This window comes from Delphinapterus leucas, chromosome 10 (assembly GCF_059928025.1).
Source record: "Delphinapterus leucas isolate spDelLeu-1000000601 "Yukka" chromosome 10, BTC_Dleu_Yukka2, whole genome shotgun sequence".
Lineage (NCBI taxonomy): Eukaryota > Metazoa > Chordata > Mammalia > Artiodactyla > Monodontidae > Delphinapterus > Delphinapterus leucas.
In genome coordinates, this window is record NC_143138.1 from 101400826 (window position 1) to 101427243 (window position 26418).

The following is a 26418-nucleotide window of genomic DNA, read 5'->3' on the forward strand; positions in this document are numbered from 1 at the left end:
GGTGTGTCTGTCTCACTCCCCCGTTTCCCTGACATGTGGTGTAGCTCTGGGGGCACACAGCTTCCCTTCGGCCACTGCCACTCCTCCACCTCCCTCTCTGAGCCCCAGGCCCAGCCCCCAAGGCAGGGTGTGGACCTGGGCCTTGCTGCCCTGTTGGGGGGTCCAGCTTAAGCCACGCCCAAGCCATTTATCAAAAACTTTTACTTTTTGATAAATATTGATTTATAATAATCCTAAGCATTTTTTAATCTTAAAAATAAGCGTCCAAAAACTTCAAGTGAACTACATTTTAGGATCAGCTTGTCTTTATCTTGAAGTTGGTTTTTAACCACCTTTGCACCCAGGGGTCCATTATCAGAACACAGCATAGGGCTCTGTCCCTTAAGCATGTCTACATCACTGACTGACAGACCTATTTCCAGCCGGACAGGCTCTTTCCCCTGCACTCTCAGTGTGGCCTTGCCTGCCCGGGCCTGCAATCCTCCCTAGGACTGTCTTTTCCTCTGGGAGGGTCAGACTCACCAATGATCAGTGATACTTCAAAATGGTGGTGTCAAAAGGAAAAACAGAAGTGGTTTTTAATTCTTAAGGAACATAGGGGTGGGGTGGAGTCAGCTCTGCGCCCCAAAGCCTGCGCGCTAGGCTGGCTGGAGGGCTGCTTCTGGTCAGAACTACAGCCTCTCCGTGTAGAACCCAGTGAAAACGACTTAAACCTTCATTATCTAATAAGGGGGGTTTGAAGGGAAGACAAACCTATCTAAACCAAAATTGGTGAGGGGGTGGGGGGAATGCTCTTCATTAGGCACCTACTGTATGCCTGGCCCTGTTGTTGCTGTCCTTCGTGTGGGGTGAAGCTTAGAGGGGGAGGGTCCCAAGGGAGGGCAGCTCTGCCCTTCCAACCCAACACGGGAAGCAGCGTGTCCGCCTGTGTCACTCTTCCCGCCACCTCAGAATGCAGCCTCTCGCCTATCCAATCCCCGAGGGAGGGAGGGAGCAGGAATCCCATGGTCAGAGTGGTGAGGGGAGCTGCCCACAAATAAATCATTAAGTGAAGACGGGAACACGGGCTTTGCACCCACCTAAATTCACCACCGACAATGCACTCCCCGATCATGGTTACTGGTTGCCACAGCTTCCTTAATTTTGTGGGGAAAATCTGCATCTCAGATGAAAAGGCCGAGACCGTGTTCAGTAATAAAGTAACAACCTAAGACAACCTAAGACGGTCGCTGCCACTCAGCCCCGCATCAGTCAGTCTCCTTGTTTTACAAATGCAGGAACTTGGGCCCTGTGAGGAAAGGCCTGGAAACAGAGGTCACTGAGGGGAGGGCCCATTTATCTCCCGGCACCTGGTTCCTAAACACAAGGGACATTTCTGCCATCTGTGCTCCCCACGGTCTGAGCTGAGAGCAGCATAGCAGACGTCTTTCCTTGCAATTAGCTCCAAGCTCATGATAGGTTTCAAACACCGGCAGGGAAGCAGCTTTTGCTGCAGAGGACCTCCCTTTGGCCAGAGCCTCCTAGCGGAGCCTAACGGGTGCCTGGGCCCCAAGGCCGCATCCCCAGATGGCAGGTGCAGGAACCCTGGTGCGAAGGGGGACGTGCACATCACTGCCCTTGGGTCCTGGTGGCTACTAAGCTTCCTTGTTCCTGGGAGAGGCCAGGGCTCTTCTCTGCTGGGACCTCCCCTCTCCAGGCACGAGCCCCGCCCTCCATGGGAAACACCGCATTTCCAGGGTCTACGACGTCTCCATTCGACATTCCCCAAGGTCCCTCAACTTAATCAGTGACCCTGACTGTGCCCATGAACTCTGGAAGGGTTTGGGGAAAGGTCATGTACTCAGTGATGGAACCCTGCCATTTCTTGGCGTGCCCGACTCGCGCCCCTCTGCCAGCACTGCCGTTCCGGCCCCCTCCTCCTGACAAGCTCCTACTCATGCTGCACAGGGAACCCCCCGGAGCAGCCCGGCCCCTCCCCAGCACAGCTGTCACTAGGCTTGTCCGAGGCCAGCACCAAGTAGATGCTGACGGAACGATGCGTTAGCGGGTAAAGCTGTCAAGCCCTGGGGAGGAACGGCTACTGCCCGCGGCAGCGCGGGAGGACACTCACAAGACAGAGAAGCGGAGTGACCACGGCCCAGCTGTACTTCATCCAGGGCCCAGGCCGATAGCCGATCATGTCCTCAATACCGTCATAAAAGTTATCACTGCCTGCAAGAGACAGGGGCAGAGGGATGTTGACCCGGCGTCCGATGCAGCATCCGCCCCGGGAACAGCACAGCAGGGCCTCAAGGGCCCTGGGGGTGGTGGCGGGGGCGGGGGGGTGTCTCCAGGGCCTCATCCAGGTCCCTGCATCACAAATCCCAAGTGTTGGCAGACGTTTATCTGAAATGATCTAAAATTCACATGTCTCTGGGCACCCGGTATTTTTCTGGTAACTTTACGCAGACCCCCAAAACCCGGTGTGGCCGTTCCAAGGTCTCGAGGAAGTCAGAATGGACCATTCCTGGACCCTAGAGTGGTTCATCAAAGACAGACCCCTGGCATGGCCAAATTCTGTGGTTGTCAAAGCATCCACTCACACCTTGCACCTTCAGCATGGGGAGAATCTTCGGTGTGGCTACGGTCATATTATTTGTGCTGGAAGGGGCGGCCTTGAGAGGAAAAGTCCAGGCAGGGAGCGACTCTGTGTCTGACTCAAAATGAAATTCCCACTAGAATTCTGTTTCTGAAGCTTCTAGATAGAGAAGCCCAAAGGAGAGACTTGAGTAAGATATGCAAACATCTCTACTCACCATATATCCAGGCAATAGCAAAACATTCAAAGAATGCAACCCACAAAAGGCACACACCGCTAGCTGCATAGTAGTCAAAGAGCTGAAACACATACATGCCACCCTGTGAAGAAAAAACCAGAGAAGGTGGGCTTGTTATTTGGCATCTCGTTCCCTCAATATATAAAGAGATCTGGCCTGTCAATAAGAAATAGAAAACCCAAGGAAAAAAAAGTGCAGAGGGTGTAAGGACCAGATACATGTCTAAACAGATGCCTAACTTCATGTTTGACAAATTTAATTAAAAAGATACACACACACAGAAAAGAAAGCAAAACATGTCTTCCTTAGCGAAAAACGATGGGTTCTCTGAAGCCTGTTTCCAAAGGAGGGGCTTAACACTCACTGTGGCCAACACAGAAGACTTCAGTGAGACCCCATTGCCCAGTGTATGAACCTGTGGTCTGCCTTTCAGGGGGTGTTTCTTACAGACACTTCGAGAAAAGCATTTATTTTTACTTCTGGTAAGGAGAATCGGTGATGTGAAACCCCAAGTTTGGGGGCAAATGCAACCCTCTGCTGGAGAGGATGGAGAGATGGGTGAGGGGCACAGGAGGGATCAGCCCGGGCCCGGGCTTAGGCTCACATGCTCACGTGCCTCCCCTGCAGGCCTGAGAAGCGCCACTGCACACAGTGGGATGGGGGGGGTGGGGGGCGGGGACAGAGCTGTGGTTAAAATGGATTTCGGCTGAAGTGCCCCTTCCTCAGTCCTCTGCGGATAAGGAGGGACAGAGGGCAGAGGGTGGCCACCGTGCTGCCAGGGTAACAGGGAAGTGGGGCAGGGAGTCCTGGATGGGGCAGGACTCCTGAAGTAGGGTGGCTGGCAGCTCAGCGGGCCTGGACCTCTCACCCAGCTGCCTCCACGGGGGGAGCGGGGAGGTGGCGTGGCCTTGAACTGACCTTTGAAACATATTTAGAGCAACAAGGGCCCCGCCAGGGGAGGCCCCTCATGCCAGGTGAGAGAGCCACCTACCTCCGTCACCATGGTCAGCCCCAGCAGGTAGCTGACACAACATATGGAGGCGATGAAGATTTCCCGGCGGAAACCCTTCCTTAGGAAGGATGGGTGAAGGTCAACCAAGGACGTGATCTGTCCTTCCACTTCCACAAACTGGGGAGGAAAGGAGAGGGGTGAGTGGCAGAGGTCCAGCAGCCCCTCAGCTCAGAGACAAGGCCCCAGTGAGGTCGGCTGCGGGGTAGAGTCCACACTGTTGGGCTCCGTGTGGTGAGTAGTCCTGCCTGCTGAGCCAGGCCTGGCGGGCCACGCGCAGCTGTCCAAATACTCCACACCTCTGAGGCCCTGAGCGCTTCTCTGAGGCCCGTGCTGACCCTCCACCGGGCATGCCCGCTGGCACGCGTGCGTCGACGCAGCAACCTCCCACTTTGGTCTGGGTCATCTTTGAAGCCAAGGGCGGTGCCCCATCATTTCTGGGCCTTGAGCGCCCGGCCGGGCCTGGCGCAAAGGGCAGCGCGGCAGCATGTGACCAATGGGTGGTAACCCAGGCAAGTCTGGGCCTTAGCTCCCCATCCAATTCACACGGTGGTTTTTAACCCTGTGGGGATCGTGAGCCCGTGGGGGGATTTTGCACACATGCGTGCGCGCCCAAAGGCCCATGTGTGTGAGCCAAATGCGGCCTGTGACCCCAGGAACCCATCCCTGGGCTCCCAAAGGTAAAACAGCTGATCGAAAATGCCAGTCCATGAATAACTTTCTAGGGTGACCCTCAATCTTTCTAAATCATCTCATCTTTGCACCTAATGATTTATCCCGGAGGTCATCCCACATCAGTCCATACAGCTTCCTCGGTTCTTAAATGGTGGCATAAACTCCGTCCTGTGGACGCTTACCATCATGGATCTAACCAGTGCCCTGCAGACGGTGTCCAGCCTCCATGGCTGCTGACCTGGGCAGGACTCTTCCCCCAAGTCTGTCTGTCTTTAGACATGTGTGCACAAGTGTCTGTAGCACAGTCTAGAAGTACACTTCAGAGTTAAAGGCATGCAGATGCACTTATAATTGGGGTGGCTACAGCCTAACTGCTCTGCCAACCAACACACCCTCTGAGGCCATCTGATTCCTTTAAACGTTAACAAGCTAAAACCTCGACCTGTCTGCTCTTTCATCTGGGAGAGGCTTTGGGGAAGGAGGTTTCCCCAGCCTTCCTACAAGACATGGCCAACCGCTGGCTCCTTTGGGAAGCATCACGGGACGATCGAGGAACATACACAAGGAGCAAGTCCCTTTCATGTGCCCGAAGGGGCTGGAAATTCAGGGAAAAGATGATCAAGAGGCTCTTGAAAGGGGTCCAAAGAGAACAGGGGGCTGATGATCTGACCTCTGATTGATGTGTCAGTCAAAGGGGTTCCGAGTCTAAATTGTCACTGGATTAGAGCAGACCTGCAGCTCAAACATTAAGCTTGAAAAGCAGTTAAAAACAAAGGTTCTGGGACTTCCCTGGTGGCGCAGTGGTTAAGAATCCGCCTGCCAATGCAGGGGACACGGGTTCGATCCCTGGGCCGGGAAGATCCCACATGCCGCGGAGCAACTAAGCCCGTGCGCCACAACTACTAAGCTCTAGAGCCCTCGAGCCAGAACTACTGAGCCCGCACGCCACAACTACTGAAGCCCTCGCGCCTAGGGCCCGTGCTCTGCAACAAGAGAAGCCACCGCAATAAGAAGCCCGCGCACTACAACGAAGAGTAGCCCCTGCTCGCCGCGACTAGAGAAAGCCTGCGCGCAGCAACGGAGACCCAACGCAGCCAAAGATAAAAAATAAATGAATTAATTAAAAACAGAACAAAACAAAAAAAACAAAGGTTCTTTCCATTTTTGAGATTGGAAAATTAAAGACAGGAAGATCCAGTGTCACTGAGAGTCAGGGCCAACACCAGCACAAGCTCCTTGTTTCCAAGTTCACTGCACCTCTGGGGGACACCAACCCCAGCCCTCACCCGCTCCACCAGCCTCTCGAGACCTCCCTCACTTAATAGTGGTGTGACCCTGACTTCTCTGAGCCTCAGCTTCCTTCTCTGTAAAATGGGAGCATCTTGCGTACTCAACAGGGGTGATGAGAAAGATGGGAAATCATCAGAGTAGACTGGAAATGGGGTGATTCCTGCTAACGCACGTCAGGGGCTGAATGGGTGAGCTCCTGGGCGAGGGGGAATCCAGCTCTCTTCTCCTTGTGCTGTTTGTTCACAGACTGTGTCCCCCTCGGGCGGGCCAGCTAGCGAGCGTCTGCCTCCACATGGGTGACAGTCTGACTCCCTCTCCCTGGGAAACACATAGCAGTACGATGGCCCCTCAGCCAAACACAGTGCTCCCCCCAAATGCTAGGAACACCCCCTCCTCTAATGAGCAAGGCTCATGCTCTCCCTGCCTGAGACTGGCTGTGGATCCCTGCATGTCCAAAGAACGGAGTTCTTTGGGGGGAACTCAAAGGAAAGGCCAACTAGCAGGGACGAACTGGCAGGTCTGGGGACAGGCAGCCATGACTCCAGTCCTTGACCCACTGGGTGCGGCCTCAGCCCAGGGCCGGTTCGCTCTGAGCCTCAGTTTTCTTGGCTCTGGGGAACAGTTGTGCCCAGGCATCGGGACACCGCGTGGATTAAGGAGCTGACGCACAGAAGCTAGGCTGGGAGGGAGGGTTCGTGTTTAGTGGGGACAGGGTTTCAGTTTGGGAACATGAGAAAGTTCTGGAGATGACGGTGGTGACGGCTGCACGACAACGTGAGCGTACTTAACGCCCTGAGCTGGGCGCTTAAAAATGGTTACGATAGTTGATTCTGTGTTATGTGTATTTTGCCACACATGACACGTGAAGCCTGGTCCGAGTGGACAGCTCGCAGGGCAGGGCCCCTGTCACTGCTGGTGCTGTACAAGGTGGTCGCTGGCATCTGCAAAACCTTCCCCCATGTCCCTGACTTCACAGAGCACACAGATGCAGGGGAGGGATGCCAGGGTTCGAATCCCACCGTGCCCTTTCCTGGCACATCAATTAGGCAGGTTGTTCAGTGCCATGAGTTCCATGCTCTGAAGCAGAAGAACACCGGCTCCCTGCGAGGCTGGCTTTGAGAGCTTTGAGATTCCCTAAGCAAATAGCCGCAGTGGGCCTGGCTCAGAGGTGCACACCCTCAACCAGGGGAAATCTAATGAATAAGCCCCTCCGCCCGTTCACGAAGCAGTTCCGTATCCCAAGAGGCCAATCTTGGGCCCATGGAGATGTCAAGCTTTGTCATTTATTAACCTCTTTCTGTTTTTGCCTTTGGCTTTCACTGAGAGCTCTGGAAGAAGTTATAAAAGCCATTTGCTTGGGGCCTCTGAAGGCCAAACTCATTAACTAGGAATGATGGATGGAGTCCTCCTGCTGTTTACACAGCTCAAGCCCATCAACAACTGCACAAGTATTTTGTTTACAGTCTCCCAAATGTTTTCCTTCCGTCTTCTCTGATAATCCTGGTCCTCTTTCCGCCAGATCCTCCACTCTTCTCTTGACCTTGCTAGCGGACCACCTCCTCTCCGCTGCCTGACCTTCTAAGACTTTCTTCCTACCCGGTTCTGAATCCCCGGGGACCATCCGGGCACGGGCCTTGAGGCTGCTGCCCAGGGGGCAGTGGCAAAGCCCTCTCCTGAACAGGAGCAGGCCCCCACCTCTCACAGGGTGAGACCAGACCTCTGTGAGGCAGCCGGAGCCCAGCCTGCAGACGAGGCTGCCTTTCAGTGCCTGACCTCAGATGAAGGCCCATGTGGCCATGCGCACAGGGCCAGCCCGCCCTGCACACCTTAACTGTCCACTCCTGGAGCCACACCTGTGCTCTCGAGAAGGCCTCAGAGAAAACACACCTATCTCCAGGGAAGGTGTCCCAGGGGCTCACTCTATGGTCCTCCGAGCACCACTGACTGCTCCCTACCAGGCACTGTGCCTGGCATTTCCCACAAGGCAATGTAGGTATAATCATACCCATTTACCAGATGAGGAAACTGAGGCTCAGAGTGGGGGAGGAAACGTGTTCCATGACACAGAGCAGCACGGGGGCTGGGAACAGTGTTACTCCAAAACCAGATGCAGACCCCAGCTGGTTCTCATTGACATCCCCAGGGGGTCAGGGGGAGGCCTGAGTCCTGGAGGGATGGGACGTGGGGGTTAAGAAGCACAGGAAATGACCATGGTGTACGTGGAGTCCTGCCTGTTGTGGGGAGGGGGCAGAAAGCTGGGAAGGCCGGGGGGCAGGATGGGTGTTGGCAAGGCTCCGGAGGATCAGTTTCCCCGTGGGGGCCAAGATCGCGGACCCATGTGCCCCAGGAAGCAGAGCACACAGCCGTGGTTCCAGCTTCTGTGGCCACACTTAGGACTGCCAGTGATGGCCTGGCCAGTGACCACCTCATGCCCTAGACAGAGGTGTTGGCCCCTTGCCCGAACGACCTGTGTGCCATGTCCCTCCTTGGCCTGCCTGGGTGCCCCATGCTCCACGGCACACGCCACTACTTTAAGGCCTTGCCCTTCTAGTCGTACCCATGGCTCCCTGTGGACCACAGCCTGTGGCTGTCCGTTTCCCCATGCCGAGGTCAAAGACTCGAGCTTTGGGGCAGACAACATCCTACTGCTGCCCTGGGGCTGTTTCCACTCCTGGGGTCCCAGAGGAACCTTCGCTGGCCGAAGCTGCTGCAGGTCTGCAGAGGGGTGTGAAGGGGTGTCAGCAGCTCACTCACAGCACAAAGAGGGAGGCTCTTCCAGAACCAGGTTCGGGGGGGTGGAGGGGGGCGAAGGCGGTCCCACCCAGGGGCCGTCCCCTCGCTCTGTACATACCTGGCTATCCAGTCCAAGCAAGAGAAGCATAATAAAAAAAAGGATGGACCAAAACGTGGGCAGCGGCATCATTGTCACAGCTTTCGGGTAGGCAATGAAGGCCAGGCCAGGACCTAACGGAAGAGAAGATGGGGAGGGGCAGAGGGGAGACATCAGCGCCCAAGCCGCCCCGAGCCCCGGAGCCACACAAGACACTCGGGTCTGAGGCGGGTCTCCCAAGCCCCAGATGCAGGGTCCCGCCTGGGGAAGAGGCCAGGCCTGTCTCACTGTGGGGTGGGACGCGCCGGGGCTCAGGCGGGGCCCCGTTTTAGCATCTGTCTCCTATGCAGCAGCACAGGCGGCCTCGTCACACGCCAGGTTCCGAGCGGACACCGGTTATGGGGTAGGAAATAGGACCGAGCCTGGGACTCAGTCTGCCGGCTTGGGAAAGGAGGACCTCCCCCCAAACCAGAGAGTCACACCAACGTTTGCTGGAAGGAAGCAAAAACAGGGAGCGTCCTGACTGCTAGAGTTATCTGACTACTAACGCCCTGTTTGCAAAGAAAAGCTTTCTACTGAAACACTAAATGAGTGGCCAGAAAAAAGAACACAGAACCACGCCCCGCGGGGCCGATGTCTCTTGCGGGTGCATCTGTGCACCCACTGGAGCACCGTCACAGCGAAGGCCCAAAGCTGGAGGGAGGCGAGTGCAGGGCAAGACCCCAGGCGGAGAGCCCCCCAGGCTGCAGTCCAGTCCTCGGCCCACCACCTCCGCATCACGTCACCATACGCCCTCTCGGGGCCTCAGGCTCCCCACAGAAGTGAGGGGCAGGTTCCCATACGTGAACCCCAACGAGGCTTCTCCTGCTCAGATTCTTGGGTGCTGGTGCCATTTCCCTGGTAAAGGGCTCTGGTCTCTAGGGAGGGCCGTGACTATTTGGAGGCAGGAGCCCCACCGGCTCTGGGGGTGCCTCCAACTGGAAACGTCCCCTCTCGCCTCCAGTCGGCCTGAGAGAAGACACCGGGGGAAAGACGGAGTTGTAACCGAGACCTGTGGGTCCACCAGACGGTCGGGAGCCGCCAAAGAAAGGAGACAGGGAGGGCCTGGGCTGAAAAAAAATAGAGCAAAATCCACAACTCAAAAACAATTTAAAAAAAGGCAAGAAATGTGAAACGAGAAGGGCTGGAGGGCAGGATATTTGAAACAGGTATCAGGAACCAAATGAATGGTCTGAGAATGAAAAAAAAAACTTTGATATAAATTGGAGCCAGAAACCACATCGTACGGCGTTGACCACACGCGTGGTGGCGAGGGCGAGACCCTGTACAGCCAGAGTCCCCCAACGTGAGGAAAGCTCAACGGTGACTGTGACCATGTCCTCGGAGGCGATGGTGGAAAACCCCCGGAAGAGGTGGAAGGGTGCTCGTCCCAACCCCAAAGCCCCAGCTGGAGTAGTACCCACATTTCCACCTGGCTGGGGCCCCCTGGGCCCCCCAGGTCAGCTCCGGCCCGACTGGTAGGCGGCACCGGGAGGAATCAATCCAGCCGCTGCGAGACAGATGTAAAATGGGGCCCTCACCCCACCTCTCCCCCGCCCGTCCGCTGGGCCCTGAAGCTTCTCAACGGCTGTTTCTGTATTTCAGTTTTGCCTTTTTCAAGCCAGCCTCCGGGGGAGGGTCTGAGCATCCTTCTCTGAAAGCACGGGAACTAGAGAGAGAAGTCGGGGAGACACGGCAGCCGCTGGAGCCCCTGGGGCAGCAGAGATGCCCCGCTCTACGCTTCATTTGCAATTTGCACTCCGTTCGGCTAAATAATTATCTTGTTCCAATGCACTTCGCTCAATATGGTGCTTGTTAAAAGCTTATTAGCGAAATAATCACCCTTGATGTGTCGGCTGTTCAGACATCACCGTGGGGGAATAAATGACAAGGTCTTTGAAGTGGACGGGAATAAGAAACAACTTATCTTGACGATGAATACGTATATAAAAGTATCTAGCTGTCCACAGAGAAAGATCTATTTCATATACTGACAGATCTATTGAAAGATCTATTTCACATATTTCATAATCTCCCACTGACAAATTCCCTCCATGCTCCTGGCGATTCCCCATCAATCAGAATTGGTTTGCAAGCCCTCAACCGGAAAAAAAAGCCATTTGCAAAGGAGATGTCAACTGTCTCCCCTTCGTCACTCTGCCGAAGTCCCACACGTGTGTGGCTATTTCACTTCTGGAAATACTTTGTGTCCTCAGTCTCTGGCCTGCCTCTGGGGGCTCTCAGGGAAGGAAAACTATGTCTGAAGGTCCGATCTGGGAGCGGGGGCAGTGGAGACAGCTGTGGGGCTGAGGCGTGGGCTTGTCAGGCCTGTCTTGCAGCACTGGGCGTGGGAGGAGGGGGCAGGGCAGTGAGCATCTTCACCGAGTAAGGGGGGAAGCGGGGCCTGCGGCTCTGAGAGGCCGGAGGAGCCCAGAGGTCGCATGTGTGCACGGTGGGATGGGGAGGCTGCAGGGGGATATCCTCGTGTCAGAGGGGCCTGTCCAGGAGACCCCAGCTCTAACCCTGACCAGCCCAAGCAAGGCCCTAGGTCTCAAGCCGTTGACCTCATCTGCCGTGGTGACATCTGAATGCATGATGCTGGGGCACCCAACCCCCCAACACTAGGGTCCCTGGCTGGGGAACCGGGACACCAGCCCTTGTTTCCAACAAGGGCAAGGGTAGCGCCATATGGGGACTCCAACTGTGCCTGACCCTGGTCTGTGATCCCTGGAATTAGGACCTCACGCTCTCCTCTGGGCCTGGGAGGGGCCTCAGCCCAGGGCCCTCACCTGCTTCCAAGTGGCCCCTGAGAGGTCGTGGGAAGTCAGGTGGTCAGGCTGTGAAACAGCAACAACCACCCTCCAAGTGACCTGGGCAGGATGGGAGGAGGCCGCAGAGGCCAGAAAGGCGGACCTTGGGGATGCTGGGAATAAGGTTCTCACTCCCACATCGAAGCCCCCGCAGCCACAGAGCTGGGGTCCAGGACTGGGAGCGCCCACGGGCACGTCTTAGAACTGGGACACCTGTGCTTCTGACGCTCTAGGATTCTAGCAGCTGAAGCCCTCACAATTCTCGGGTTCCAGAACCATCTCGCTGGAACCCCAGGATCCCAGCCTAAGACCCCAGGCTTTGAAGACTCTGATTCTAAGACTCTCTCTCCACTGGCAGGTGTCTTGCAGGAAGTGCCCCGCCAATGGGGCCCACACCCCAGGGGGGTGATGGTGTCCCCAACAACCTTCCCCAAAACTGGACCTGTCACCGTCCCAGAGGGTGGCCTGCCACACCCCCTGTCCCTCCCCCACCTGGGCCTACGGTGGTGCCTGACACAGGGCAGAGACTCAGCAAATCAAGAAACAGCGGTGGAATGAATGAATGGGTTCGCTTAGAGGGGGCGTGCTGGGAGCAAAGTGCAAAATACAGAAACCAAAGCTGAGAAGGTGGTGATGGAATGCCGATTGGTGGCTGCCTTGAGCCTGAGTTAGGAAGTGGTTTCTGTTGCTGAAACCAGGAGTTTGCTGGAGAAGGACAGGGAGGGGAAAGACCACATGAGAATAGCTGAATATTCCCCAACTTAACCAACCCCAATGTTTCTGCCGCCCCTTGGGCAAAATTGCAACTGGAAGTGTTTAAAATTTAGCTTTTATACTCTTTGATACTTGGGGGACGTCTTGGTGGGGGGGGTCCATTTCAGAAACCAGGCTCATCCCCCCCACAAAGCCCCCTGGGGGGGGTCTGGCTTCATGCCTGCAGTACTCGGCTTACACACTAGGTGGCAGTGCCCACCACCACTGCCACCGATACCACCATACCTGACTCAGCCACATCAGCAATGTCCACCCCTTGCTCTTGTGCCATGAAGCCCAGGATGGAAAAAATTGCGAAGCCAGACACAAAACTGGTACCACTGTTCAGGCATCCCAGCAGCATACAGTCCCTATGTTACACATATGTCAGGGAGCAAGTTAATTCACAACACAAGGAAGCCACGCTCCCTACTTCTCTTTTTTCTTTAAACATCATCATTTCTAAGGCCCACCAGGCCCGCTGGTGCGACACTTGCCTGTACGAGTTGTACTTGTACTTGTTGTAGCTCCCCAGCGAGGTCATGGCCCCCAGGCAGATGGCGTAGGAGAAGAATATTTGGGTCCCAGCATCGATCCATACCTGGGAAGGGTGCGGGGGGAGGGTGGCAAGGAGAGAGAAAAGAAGACTTTAGAGCCGGCTGCCTGGAGGAGGTGGCGCGGGTCCCTGGCCACCGGGCCCTGAGGACAGCGCCTCGAAGTATGCAGGTTCTTGATGCAATTAGAACGTTTGCGCTGGAATCCAAGCTGCAAGGAATCCCAGAAGTCTAAGAAGCCCCCCAGTCACTCAGCATCAGGGTTAAGAGGCTGGCTTTTGAAGCAGAGGGACCTGGATTCCAACTGTGGAATGATGTAAATATGACTCCTGGAGCCTCCGTTTTCACATCTGTAAAATGGGCTCCACTGCCCTGCCCCACAGCGCTATTTTGCAGGTTCAAAGAGTTAAGATCTAGCCCAGTGTCAGACACATGGTAAGCCTGTAAGTCAAGGCTGCTACCATTATTGTACTTGTTATTGTCTGGGGCCCCCAAGTTGGAAGGGGGAGGAATTCCTGAATGGATTATGCAGGCAAAGCTGTTCTCCAGAACCTTCATCAAGTGGCTCCTGACGGCCAGGAGAGCTGCCTCCCCAGCTGTCCTCTGACGATGGCCAAGCCCTTCCCACCTACCTCCTGCCCAGGGCGAGAGGACAGTGGGGAAGAGACCCGAAGCATCACAGGCCCTTGGAGGCAACCTAAAGGCTGAGGACCCTGGGGACAGAAGGTCCCCAGAACCCCAGATGGGCCAATAAACTCTTCAACTGCCTGCGGTCATGTGGGTGAGTGCCTGGAGGTGGACATTTAGTATTTGCCCCCACCGCCCGACCTTCTAAGTGGTCACCAACTCTGAATTCCATCCTCAGACAAGGAAGCCCAACTCTCCCACCCCCTCGATGCAGCCCTCAAGGCCCCTGTGGCAGAGGAGGAGGACAGCTCATGGCGATTTCTCTCCCTTACCTGGCGCGATACCTAAAGAAGCTTTATAATTGGCCCGCCTCCGGAGTCCTCGATGTGAAAAGATACATGCAGCCGGGATGGCCCACGAGCACCGTGAACAACCCGCCACAGCCCAGTGGAAAAGTATCAGGGCTGACGGTCCGGCTAGATCTGTGTGCCCAGAACCACGGACACTGCTTCAGCTTCCTTTCCCCACACCGGCCCTGGGTAGGAGGGGGGCCAGGCTGCCCTGCAGTACCTGTGGGTCCTCCAGGCGGCTGATGTCGGGGTACAGATAGAACTTGATGCCTGCGCCTGCACCGGGCAGCGTCAGTCCCCGGACCAGCAGCACGAGGAGCATAGCGAACGGGAAAGTGGCGGTGAAGTAGACGACCTGCAAGGGACGAGAGCGATTAGGGGGCCTGCTGCTGTTAAATTCGAGCATCCTCTCCGAGGCAGGCATTCTGGAGCGGAGCTTGATATTTCCCTTGCTGGGTGACTCTGGGCATGCTGCTTACCTTCTCTGGGCCTCACGTGCCTCACCTGTAACCTGGGTATAATACAAGTACCTACCTCATAGATGTACTGAGATTCAATGAAAAAAAATCTATAAATATTTACTAGGCCCGGGAAATACAGGGAACCAATCCCTGCCCTCATGGAACCGACATTCTAGCAGGTGAAGAAGGAAAATTCACAATACGACAGTAAACTATTAAGTGTGTGTGCCCAGTCGTTGGCCCACAGGACGTAGCACAGATCAGCTAACATTACAACCATTAGTATGACTCATGGTTCAGAACCAGGTAAGTGCAGGTTCAAATCCCCGCTCTGTCCCCTCACATGCTGTGTGAACTTGGGCATGATGCTTAACCTCTCTGGGCCTGTGGCCTCACGTGTAAAACGGAGATGAGTAATAGAAGGCCCTCATTAAGGGATTAGGCAAGGATTCAATGAAATGATGCTCACAACGTGGTCAAAACAGTGCATGGCACTTAGGTGGCCGCTTAGGTGCTTGAGCAAGAAATGGGGCCTGTCGTTGGCCATGTGATTGTGCAGGAAGCAAACAGGAACTTCTGGAGAGGGGAAACGAGGATGGGGAAGGCCTCCACTTCCTTGGGGGTGCAGGAGGCCACAGCCTTCCCTGGGTCACGCAGCACGTCCCAGGCAGGCCTAGGTCAATCAAGGTGGGGACCAGAGATGACCCGGGCCAGGCCTTTCCATCTCCAAGGGCCCCGCCCTACTTTCTCTACTCCTCTTGTCCTGAAAGCACCAGCCTTCATACCTCCTGTAGCCTCAGTTCGTGGATGGATTTTCCCAACTTCTTCAACACAAGAAGTTCCCAGGCAGGGTTTACACCTGAGAGGAGCTCGAAGATGCCTGGCTGAATGGACAGTGAAATCCTGCTATTTCAGCAGGTCACCGGCTGAGCCAGGCCTCCCCAGCACCAGCCCACTTCATGCTCACCACACCCCCAAATCGGTACATTGGCTAACCTGCTGCTGGAGAAGGAACTGAGACTGGGCAGGGCTCCCAGACTTCTCCAAGCCACCACTGTGCTCAAGGCCTGCACCCAGCAGGCAGAAGGTCAGCCCCGAGCCAAGGCATGAGGCATCTTACTGCACGGTGCAGGACATGCAAAAGTCCGTGGTGACCAGTGGAAATGCTAAGACTAGCTCACAGAGCCCCTGACCCCCTCTGAGGGCCTTGAGGCCAGGGGTCCAGGGAGGGACCACTGCATGGCCAATGCACCCATTTTACAGGTGAGGAAACTGAGACCGAGAACAGGATGAAAGGCCCACGGCGTTGGGGGAGGGGGCAGTGCCAGAACACTGCCAGGCACTTCTGGACTCAGGCAGGTAACAGACACCGATGGGGGGCGGTGATAGAGCCCTGAACCTCACCTAGCTGCCATAATGGAGCCCAGTTCTCAGACAGCTGCCATCCCTTTGAGTAGAAACAACTAGCAGGGGGCTTTGGAAAAAGGAAAGAAGGAAGCTTTCAGGGCCTGTCGGGCTCAGCTGCCTTCAGTCAATATCACCAGCCAGCATTTATTGAGTGCTTACTGTGTACCTAGTGCTAATCCAAGCGCAGTGACTTCTACACTCACCTGGTCCTGCCCTAACCCCATCTTGAAAGCAAGGAAAGTGAGGCCCAGAGAGTCTGTCCCTTGCCCACAGGTCACACAGCATTTAAGCAGCAGAGCGGGGAGGCCTAGAACCTCCTCCAGTGACAACAGCACAGCAGTAAAAAGCCCTTCAACGTCTGGCAGTTCATTCAATCCTCCCAAAGACCAGAGGGAAGCTGGACTCCCCAAGGGCTCTACGGCTCAGGTCAGAATTCAGGCTCAGTGACAAGCTTGCTGTGAGACCTTGGGCAAGTTACTGCCCCTCTCTGGGCTCCATTTCCCCACCTGCCAAGTTGGGGAGCTCAAACCAGCTGGGCTCTAAGGTTTCCTCCAGCTCTGCAAGCGGGAGGGGTGGAGTGGCTGAGAGGGTCAGCTGGGGCTGCACAGACTGGGGTCCGTATGCACCTCTGCACCCTCCCAGCGGGTGGCTTCCCCACTCACCCTAGCAGCAGGTCCTCCTGAGGACCCCAGGCTAAAAGGGCCACCCTCCTTCTGCCTCTGCCACACCCTCCCTGGACGCCCCTCTCCCCCGGGCCTCAGTTTCCCCAGCCACCTTACTGTCTTCTCCCGAGGCAGAGAGCCCTCCATTTCCCAGGGACCGGAAGGCAGACGTGGAGGGTGGAGGCAGGTCAGGAAGCCACGGAAGGGGTGAGAGAAGAAAGAAGACCAGCCCGCAGGCCGTTCCTCCCTTCCTGCCGACAGGCCCGCCCCCGGCCCCTAGCTCAGGGCCCGGAGAACAATGGCTGCTGACAGCGGCAGGGCGGAGGGCGGAGGGCAGCTGCTTCAAAGCCTGAGGGCCCCCTGGGCTGGGCGGGTGTGCGGGCTGTGGCCAGAGGGCTTTGTGTCAGGGACACAGTACACCTCCCGGGGTGGGGGTGGCTTCCCTTGTTTCCACGTATTTAATTCGTTTCACAAGCACTTATATAGCGCTTGCTGTGTGCCGGGCGCTATGCCAGAGCTTTATGCGTGTTAACTCACAACTGGAAGAAGTAGGACTATTATCCCCTGCATTTTCTAGATGAGGACACGGAGGCCCAGTGAGGTCACGTCAGCTGCTCGGGGGCCCAGGGCCAGTAGGTGGCAGAGGTGGGATGTGGTCCAGGCCAGCTGGCTTGTGTGTGTGTGTCCGCTGTCTTCCCCAAACCCAGAACATGACAGCCCGCCTGGTTATGCCACCAAGCCGCCTCTTTGGAAAGACACCCTTATTTTGCAGAATTTGTCGCTGAGGACAAGCCCCTGGGAGCCATTCTCTCAACTTCTCCGTGACTCTCCGGGGATGCTCGTGGGAGATGCTGGTGCCAGCCGCCACCAATGGGCCTCTGGGGGGGGGGGTGCCCAGCAGGCCTTGCCACGGGATGTGGTATTTTTCCACTCTTGCTGGCAAAACTCCGTGGCTCCTCTGAGCCCTCGACCCAAAAGCCCTGTGGCCCAACTGCCCTGGAAACTTACAAGGACAACGCTTCCTCATTCCTTAGGGACGGTCGGGAGAGGGTGGCTGGCCAGGCAGGGGGGAGATGGGCTTGTTTCCTCCTGCCCTGAGCTTCCTTTGAGAAGAAGGCCTGGGCAGCGTGGGTCACTCATCCCAGAGACCTGAGGCCGAGGGTCTGGGACCAGCGCCTGCGCAGGTCCTGAGGGTCCTCTCAGCACTCCTGTTGGGGGGTGGGTACCGCTACTCATTTCACACAAGGGGAAACCGAGACTCAGAGGGGGAAAAGGACTGGCCCCCAGTCATGTAGGCTATAGGGGCAGAGCTGAAACCCCAAACCAGGTCTGGCTCTGCCGGCCGCCCCTGCCTGTTTCTAAGCACTGGACAGAAGAGCTGCCTTGGAGGCTGGTGATGGAGAGGCCAGCACCTGTGCTCATGTGTGGGACCAAACTGCCATTTGGGTCCACAGAGCTGCACTTCCTGTGTGAGGATCTGGGCCTCTGTGTCACCTCCCTGGACCTTACGTGCTGGGACTCGCATCGGACACGACCGTCAGGCCAGCACAGGGCTGAGGGCGGAGAGCTGGCGACGGGCACTGAGGCTAGGAGCTGGGCTGCCCGAGTTCAAATCCCACCTGTGGGGCCACGACAACCTGTGTGGCCTTGGGCAAGTTCATTAACCTCTCTGCACCTCTGTTTCCGCATCTGTAAAATGGTCGTGAGAGCTACACATACCTCAGGCATCAGGAGATTAAATGAACTAATAAGTAATAATCAGCACTGAGAACAGTGCCTGGGACACACGTGCCACAGAGCATTTGCCGCCATCATCTCCATTTCTTGAATGAATGAAGCGGCAGCAAATTCGGGGCCAAGTGTCAGACCCTCAGAAGGCTGAATATTACAAAAAAGGGAACTGAGGACCAGAGAGGCGAAGTGATTGAACTCAGGTCCTGAGCCTCCCAGGACCCGGCGCTCCCTCCTTCCACCCCCTGCCACACCAGGGTCAGCCCCTGGAGCGAGGCCCTGGCCAGGATGAGGCCGTCCTGCTGCCCGTGGGCCCAGCCCCCATGGCGGCTGCGAGCCTGGTCTGTGGCCAGGGCTGGAAGTCCCGGCTGGCGATGGGCGGGTAGGCAGGCGGAGGGGCTTGAGGAAGTCCACTGAGCCTCACTGTGTTTGTCTTGGCTTCTCCCGGCTGGCCCAGGCCCTACTATTGTTCTGGGAACCACACCCGCCCCTGGGGGCCTGGAGCCTCGTCTCTGGGGGCGGGCAGGGGGACCTCTAGCAAGTCACGTCCCTCAGCCCGCCCCCGATGCAGCCCTACGCCCGCTTTGACTCTACTCTCCGGCCCCAGCAAGTGTCTCAAGCACTGCTCACCGTTCCTAGGGGACATCAGCTCCTCCATCAGACTGGGGGCTCCCCGAGGGTCTGGTCACTCACACCTCCGGGCCTCCGCACGGCTCACCCTCACTTCCTTCAGATCCTTGCCTCGAAGCGCCCTTCTCGGAGAGCCTTGTCTGGCCAACCCCCTTGAAACCGCACCCGACACTCCTGTTTTCCTCCATAGCTCTTGTGGCCAAATGACTCCTGTATGGTTTACACCTTCCCCTTGTTGCAACCAACAAGTCTGTCAGTTCCTGGACAGTAGGGATTTTTGTCTTTTCTGTGCACCCCGGGCCCCATGCCCACGGCAGCGCCCGGCAGATGGCAGAGGCTCTAAGCATGCGTGCGTAAGTGTGTCTGCAGCACTGCTCGGGACCAGGGTCCACAGAGCTTCCTGATGGGCTCGCCTCCACGTGGGGAGCAGGGACTGGCGCTTACTGTACAGTCTGTGCCGAGCACTGTGCCGGGTGCTGACACAGCTTGCTTTAACCCTCACCCATCTCTGGATGAGGAAACTGAAGCTCAGAGGGAGGGGCGACCTTGGACAAGTCATTAAGGAATCCCAGCCCAGTTCCCTCACTGTTTAAAGAGAGGTGGTAAGGAAACAGCTCGCACACAAGACGGTGGAGGACATGGAACAAGACTGGAGGACGTGCGTCCCAAGGAGCGGCGGGAATGCGCCACGTCCCCTCTTCCTGCCTCTCGGGGTGGGTGATGTCAGCGGGGGTGTGCCTGTGCAGATTTCTGAAGCCTGGCCCGCTTCCTTTCCAGATTGGGTTTTAGGGTCGCAGGTGGCTCTATTCAGAGAAACAGGCGGAGGGCGTGGGCACGCAGGCCTCTGTGCTCATTCTGCCTCCACCACCGGGGAGCCACCTCTTACCCGCCGTGTCCCTGAGTACTGTTGGGGTCTCTTCAGATCCATGACTTTGCCTAAGGGCCTCTTTGTCTGGGGTGAATGTGTACAGCAAAGGCCCCTTCTCCAAATGACTTCACCCACTGCCCATCGATGTCCCTCAAATGCCACCTTAACTTACTCTTTTGACCTTTGAGGGCCTTTTGATCTTAAAGAGATTTTCCCCCTATCGAGATGCAAATGACGGGGGTCGGGGCATGATAGACGGGGGCACGTAGGGCAGATCAGCCAACACCTTCGCTGTGGCTTAGTTAGTGCCCTGGGTTCACACCTGTGATCCCAACAGAACCCTCTGCACGGATTTCTGTCATCAGAAAAACTATGGTGTCACATCAGCCAGTGTCTTGGTTATCAGGTAACTGCTGTGCCCTGCTAACAGGTAACATTTTTGTTACAGGCTAACATTTTCATATTGACAATATACCGCTACACCTAAAACCTGAATTACAAGGTAACCTTTTCATTATCAGCTACCACCTTTGCTAATAGCTAACATCTTGGTCATCACGTAATATAGTAAACAGTAGCAGACACTTTAGATACAACTAACACTTCGGTTGTGAGCGAACGATTTCATCATCAGTGAAAGCTTTCCTTAATAACTAACATCTTAGCTACCAGCTGAAATGCAAACCGTAAGGTAATTCAGCTAATCTGATTTAGCAGCAAAAATCCCAGTTGGTGCTTCTCAAACCTCAGTGTGCATTTGGATTATCTGGGGAGTGTTCAAAGGCAGCTTCTGATTCTGTTGGTCTGGGGTCAGCCCACAGGTCTGCATTTCTAACGAGCCCCCAGGGGATGTTGAGGCTACAAGGGCGCATGTGGTCCTAGAGGAGCTGGTAATTAACAATGCAATTACCAGCTAACTTATCAGTGGCATCTCCAAGGTTTGTTATCTGCTAACATTCACACTGCTGCCCACTCCCTGATGGGGAACCAGTGGTGTGTGGGAGCTTGTGCAGGCTCAGGAGAGCTGACAGCTCAATTTCAGGAATTTTTTTAGCTGGTCGTTGAACCATCAATAACTTGTAATTGGACCTGGTGGGAATATTTACATCATGAGGTGGGCAAATGCCACAAACCAGGGCTCTGTATTTGCTGGGAGGACTGGTTGATCAGGACCGGTTTCCGAGCAGGAAGGCCTGGGGGCGCAGGAGACAGTTTCTGCAGAGGGCCGGTCTCCATGAGGCAGGGGAGGGACAGGAGCACAACTCACTTTGCCCGTGGACTTGACGCCCTTCCAGATGCAGAAGAAACAGACCAGCCAGACGAGGAGAAGGCAGAGAGCAAGGTCCCACTTCAGAGCGCCCAGTTCGTCAATTCCAGAAGACAAGCTCAGCACATTGCGCCTTCAAGCAAACAGAGCCACAAGTCAGACGGGGCCCGGTCAGGGGCCGAGAGAGCTGACGCCTGGATTCCAACAGGCTGGGGCTCAAATCCTGCCTCCAAGCTGTGGAATCCCATTGGTCTAGGGAAATAGTTAACACCTGTGTCACAGAGTCGTGGGAGAGGCCAACAAGGGTATAGCTTTGGACTCCTGAGTCAGGCGAACCTGGGTTCTACCCAGCCAGGCCTCGGGCAAGTTAAGTTAAACCCCTAAGCCTCAGTTTCCTCATCTGTGAATCGAGTGCTGATTCATGTGTGATTGATTCTCGGCAGACCCTTCCTCAGTGCCCACTGTGGGCCAAACACTGGGTTCCAACTGGGCTCCACCACGCAACCACTGACTTGGGGCTAGTTATCCAAATGCCCGACTTCAGTCTCCTCATCTCTAAAATGGGAACAACTACCCTCCCCCAACATTCTCTGTCCTGTCCCTCTTTTATTGTACTCGCCCCTGTTTCTTACCTGGATCTCTCACTAAAAGGTAAGCCTCAAGGGGGCAGAGTGTTTGTTCTATCTGTGGCTGCAGGACACTCACACACCTTTTTACAGGGTTAGGAGAAAGTCCACTCGAAGTATTAGCTACTGGCCTGGGATGCAGCCAGCAGTCGGTAAACCTCAGCAGTTGTTCCTGTCGTGGCGCAGAGACCCCAGTGCAGCTCCGGACACCTACCTAAGCAGTGCTGTTTCCTCCCCTGCTCCCTGCCAGGGTTGGGAAGGGCTCAGGAGGAGGTGAGTGGACGGTCTGAAGGATAAGCAGCACGAGGCAGCCACCAACCCCGACCAGCATCACATGGCAGAGCCTGGCTCTTCGGAGTCCAAGAAATTTGCTGACCGAGGCAGACGCACGCAACACCTACTCAGACACACCCCCGAGGGGCAGGAGCCTTCTGAAGCCGGGTTGGGATGACGCAGGACGCTGGCAGCCGAGAGACCATGAGACCTAATGCCCAGAAAGTGTCCCCACAGTCCCAGAGCTCCGACTGCTGTGGCAGTGACCAAGGGCAGCCACGCCGAGCACAGGGACATCGGTCCACAGGGGCCACTGCCACCGAAGTCACAGGAGTCACAGGAGATGGGGGCTCGTGCTCCCTGGGGAGAAGCTGGGTTCCCTCTAATGAGTCAGCTCCCGGTTCGAGGGCCACAGTCTCAGGGACGAGAGGCAGGAGGGGCGTGCGACCTTGCCCTCAGTTTCCTCTTTTGTAAAACACGAATACTAGCTCCTGCCCCCAGACCATCCCCAGCTCTCAGTCTGTGGGATGATCCCCACGGTCAGGGCTCGGAAGGCCCACTGGCCCAGGACACTTTCTCATTGCTTTTTCCTTTTTTCCCAAAGAAGCTTCAACACGAGGACCTTGAATAAATCCAAGATTCCCACCTCAACTGGCATTCAAGTGAGGCCGCCTTCTGGTCACACCGACATCAAGGGGCTCCATCAACGAGCTTTTCTAATTTATCTCATCTGGTCCAAGGAGTAGAAGTCACTTGCCCCATTTTACAGATGGGGAAAACTGAGGTTTGGAGAACCAATCATCCACGGACACACAGCCACCAGGTGGCAGAACTGCCACCCTACACCCGGGCTGTCTTGATCCCCAACGCCAGTGTTCTCTGGACTCCACTACCTTGCCCCTCTGGTTAATAGAGAAAACAGAGCCTAAACTTTGAAAGGAATCTCTCCAGGCCTTGCTTCAACAGGGGTCACTGGAGCCTCAGGGCAGGGGGCATCCTCACAAGGCAGGCTGTGGGCCAACCATGTCCCGGCTGGGGCCCTGCCAAGCACGTGGGTTTGGCAGCTACAGCAGCTTTAGAACAAAAAGCCCTTCCCTGTGCAGCCTCCAGAGCTCGGCGCCTTCAATGAAAGCCCAGGGCCTGCTGGGCAGCAGCCAAGGACTCCTTGTGAATGGGCTGCGTCGGGTAGGCACCGCTCCACCGCCAGGCACACCATCCCGGTGCTTCCAGGGAGGCCTCCCATGATGCTCCGGACGACCAGCGTCCTTCTGTCTCCCAGGCCGTCCTCTCACACTGGACGTCGCCCTCAGGTGAGAGTCTGTCTTGCCTACCAGACTCTAGACACACCACGGCAGGCACACAGCAGGCGCACAGCCAATGCCGAGGGGGTGCCCAGTCACAAGACGGCCTTTCCTTTTCTCCTTTAGGGCAAGTTGGCCAAGAGCTTGAAACCCCAGAGCCCCAATTCTGACCACACCCAGCCCGCGCTCAGGTCACTGGTGCCCTTCTGCGTTCTCCCACCACCGTGCTGGGCAAACCTGTGGTGCCCACTATGGACGGGAGGCTGCCACATGGCCTTGCTCTGGGCAGCTGACCAGCCACTGAGGCCACAAGAGGGAAACTGAGTCATGCACTTGCTTCTCCACTGCTGGTGGCAGTCCCCTTTGCGGTGCCCTCCTGCGACAGTTTAAGGCACGTTTTCTGTGACCCAGCGGTTCTATCCTAAGACTCTCCTACAGTTACATCTGCAGGTGTGGCCAACGACAGGGTCCACCCCCAGCGATTCATCTCCACTCTGTCGGAGGGAGCAAATGATTGGAAACCATCCAGATGGCCATGGGTTGGGGCCCAGCAGGCACTGAGCAGGCTCCTGGCGAAATGTTGCGCAGCCCTTAAGACCTCGGGACTCTCCCTGTGTGCTGATAAGGGGCGACGTCCCAGGGGCGAGATAAGTGAACAGAGAACAGTGCTGAGGCTGCTTCACTGTGCGGAAGGCGGGCACACGTGCTCAGATTCGCAGACTCTGGCAGGACACACAAGACAATGGTGCAGTCGCTGCCCCGGGGGATGCAGGGGCGGGGTGGTGGTGCGGGGACTCACTTGGCAGTGAATATGTTTTTTAAACTATTTGAATGTTTTCAACGTGCTCATATCACCTTTGTAAAAATTACTTTAAATTCTTAAAAATGCTTGCATGGGGCCACGCAGACATTCTAGGAATGGAGTGAACTTGTCTCATCAAACAGCAGTTGTCATAACAGAGCCCACCGTAGGCTCGGGGCCAAAGTAACCGACATCCTTTCCAAAGTCATCTCAAGGATAGCCGAGGAGGCCGGAGACTGTGTGAGTCCATCTGAACCCTTTCTTGAAGGGACCCAGTTTGAAGGACCCTTCCCTGTCGGGCCCGCACAGTCTCAGCCACAAGGCACAGACCAGGATCTGTTGACCCTTCTCCCTCTGGTGCATGGGAGTGCTCAGCACACTGTAGAGTACTGTGCCCCAGAGGGACTGCCGTGGTGCACTGCCCCTCACCAATGCCTCCTAACCTCGCCTGGAGGCTGCACAAGTTACCCCAAATCTGGCCACATCGCCCCAACATTGCCACCACTCCTGTCCAGGCCCCATTGCTCCCCAGGGCTGTTTCGGCAGCCTCCTCACTGGTCTTCCTGCCCCCACTCTCACCCCCAGTCTGTTCTGATTAAGACAGAATCTGGCAATACCCAAGTCAGGTGACACCCCACTTCTGCTCCACAACCCCCATGGCTCCCACCTACCTGCCCCATTCCTTTTTGCCTCCCTGAATAAGGTGACCAAATACTCTATCATTCAGACCCAGACATCCTAAAGAGCGAGGGTGGTGCCTATTAATAAGAGGCTGGGACCATAGGCATAAATGGGACCTGTCCAGGACAAGCTCCGTGTGTAGCGGTTCCATTTCAATGCTCATCCTCGTGGCCCCTTCCCCTCCTCCTTTAGCCACACTGGCTTCTGGAATGTTTCCTGAACAGGTCCAGCATGCTCCTGCCTCAGGACCTTTGAACTGGCTGTTCCCTTGGCCACTCATTACATGACATGCCACCCCACCACCTTCAGGTCTCTGTTCAAATGCCACTTCACCAGGGCAGCCTTTCCTGGCCACCCACTGTAAAAAGCATCCCTGGTCACTCTCCTTCCCCAGCCCTGGCTTTATTTTACATCACTTATCATTGCTTGTATATTACAATTTTACCTGTATCATCTGTTTAATGTCTGTCTGTCCTACTAGAATGTCATCTCCATGGAGGCAGGACCTGTGTCTCTCTTGACCACTGCTGGATTCAGAACAGTGCCTGGCACACAGTGAATGCTCAATAGACATTAGTTGAGTAAATTAATTATACCCATTTGGTTGATGGGGAAACTGAGGCTCAGAGAGGTTCAGTAATTCATCTGAAATTACCCAGATTAAAAAAAAAATCAACCCTAGGCCTGGTTCCTTTTTCTGATCCCACCCTGGGGAGCAGCCACCCATGCACTGGGTACCATGCTACCCTTCGAGAGGGGCCCCAGCATCCCAGGCTTCCCTGAATCTCTCATACAGAGAGGAGGAGACCTAGAGGTGAGCTGCATTCTTGTCCAAGAATAGTAATGATTCATTCCAGGGTGGGATCCAAAAAAGAATCGCCTGGACGTCTGTTTTGAGTCGGCCGCCCCGCTGCCGTCCAGCCGGCACTCAGAGATGTAAATACGTCCTCCGAGTGGGCCAAATCGTTTCCTTTTGACTGCCGGCCAGCCATTTATTGGCGATGGCTCTTCCCTGGAGACTGGCGGAGGCAACAATTATAAAAGAGCCCATCCGCCCCAAGCATGGGGCCGCACAGGGCTCTCTCTGCCGTCTCTCCCTTCCGATAGCTGCAGGGGAAGATTGGCTGAGCAGGGCTTGTTTGCAAATATGACTCATTTCTTTGATTCTAATAAAGTCTAATGATATGTGCTGAGCTCCCAGGGGGCTCTGGAGGAACCGGGGAGGAAGGCATGGCTCCAGGATGATGGAGGGCATTTAGCCAGATCTGGCCCCACCCGTCTTCCAGGGCTGGGGGCGAAGCAGGACCCTCGGGACTGAGGTGACCTCAGAGCAGGGGCGAGCAGGATGAGGCTGACTGGGGGCAGAAGCTCTGCTTCCCCATCACAGAGCGATTCAGAGTTAAATTATAAAGCCAGTGTGAAATGACTGTCTCAGGGGCCCGGGTGGCTTTCAAGGGAGAAGGACATCTCACCAGCTCCCGCTGAGGATGGTGCTTTAGTGCTGCAGACGGGGTAGGCGTGGGGACCCAGGCCAAGAGAAGACCCCATGCGTAACCTGACAGTGGGGTCACACACACACGGCACAATGTTACCTGTGACCGTGGACTTGCCCTGGACTTATGGCTGGTGGGGACATAGACCCTGGAGGTGGCGTCCAGTACTGGAGATCAGGGCTGAGCTCTCTGCTATGTGTAGCTGCCTATGTAACCTTGGGTAAGTCACTTAACCATTCTGGTCCTCAGCGTTCCACCTAATAAGCCACGCCCAGAGGCTCCATCGTCAGCATATCGCTTGTTCTAGCTCTTTAACACTCAGCCAGGCTGTGAGGTGTTAGGACCACGCTACCTCTGAGCTCTGGAGAGGTGGTGACTGCACTGAGGCCAAGCAGCAGGGACCCCGGGCCAGAGTCACTGTCCCTGCTCTAGGAGACAGGAGCATGGCCCGTGGCTCTCCAGT

At 55.9% G+C, this 26418-nt stretch overlaps 1 protein-coding gene across 3 annotated transcripts in view; it reads right to left on the reverse strand.

Moving 5' to 3' along the window:
- Positions 1–26418, reverse strand: part of SLC6A6 (solute carrier family 6 member 6) — an 80029-nt gene that overhangs the window by 7405 nt on the left and 46206 nt on the right. For all 3 annotated transcript variants that reach the window (XM_022562544.3, XM_089919786.1, XM_089919785.1), the window contains 8 exons: positions 20780–20912; positions 13974–14108; positions 12720–12823; positions 12469–12593; positions 8642–8754; positions 3808–3945; positions 2796–2898; positions 2111–2211 (listed from right to left, as the gene is read on the reverse strand). In XM_022562544.3, the coding sequence (XP_022418252.1) occupies positions 2111–2211; positions 2796–2898; positions 3808–3945; positions 8642–8754; positions 12469–12593; positions 12720–12823; positions 13974–14108; positions 20780–20912 (952 nt within the window). The remainder of the gene's footprint in view (positions 1–2110; positions 2212–2795; positions 2899–3807; positions 3946–8641; positions 8755–12468; positions 12594–12719; positions 12824–13973; positions 14109–20779; positions 20913–26418) is intronic.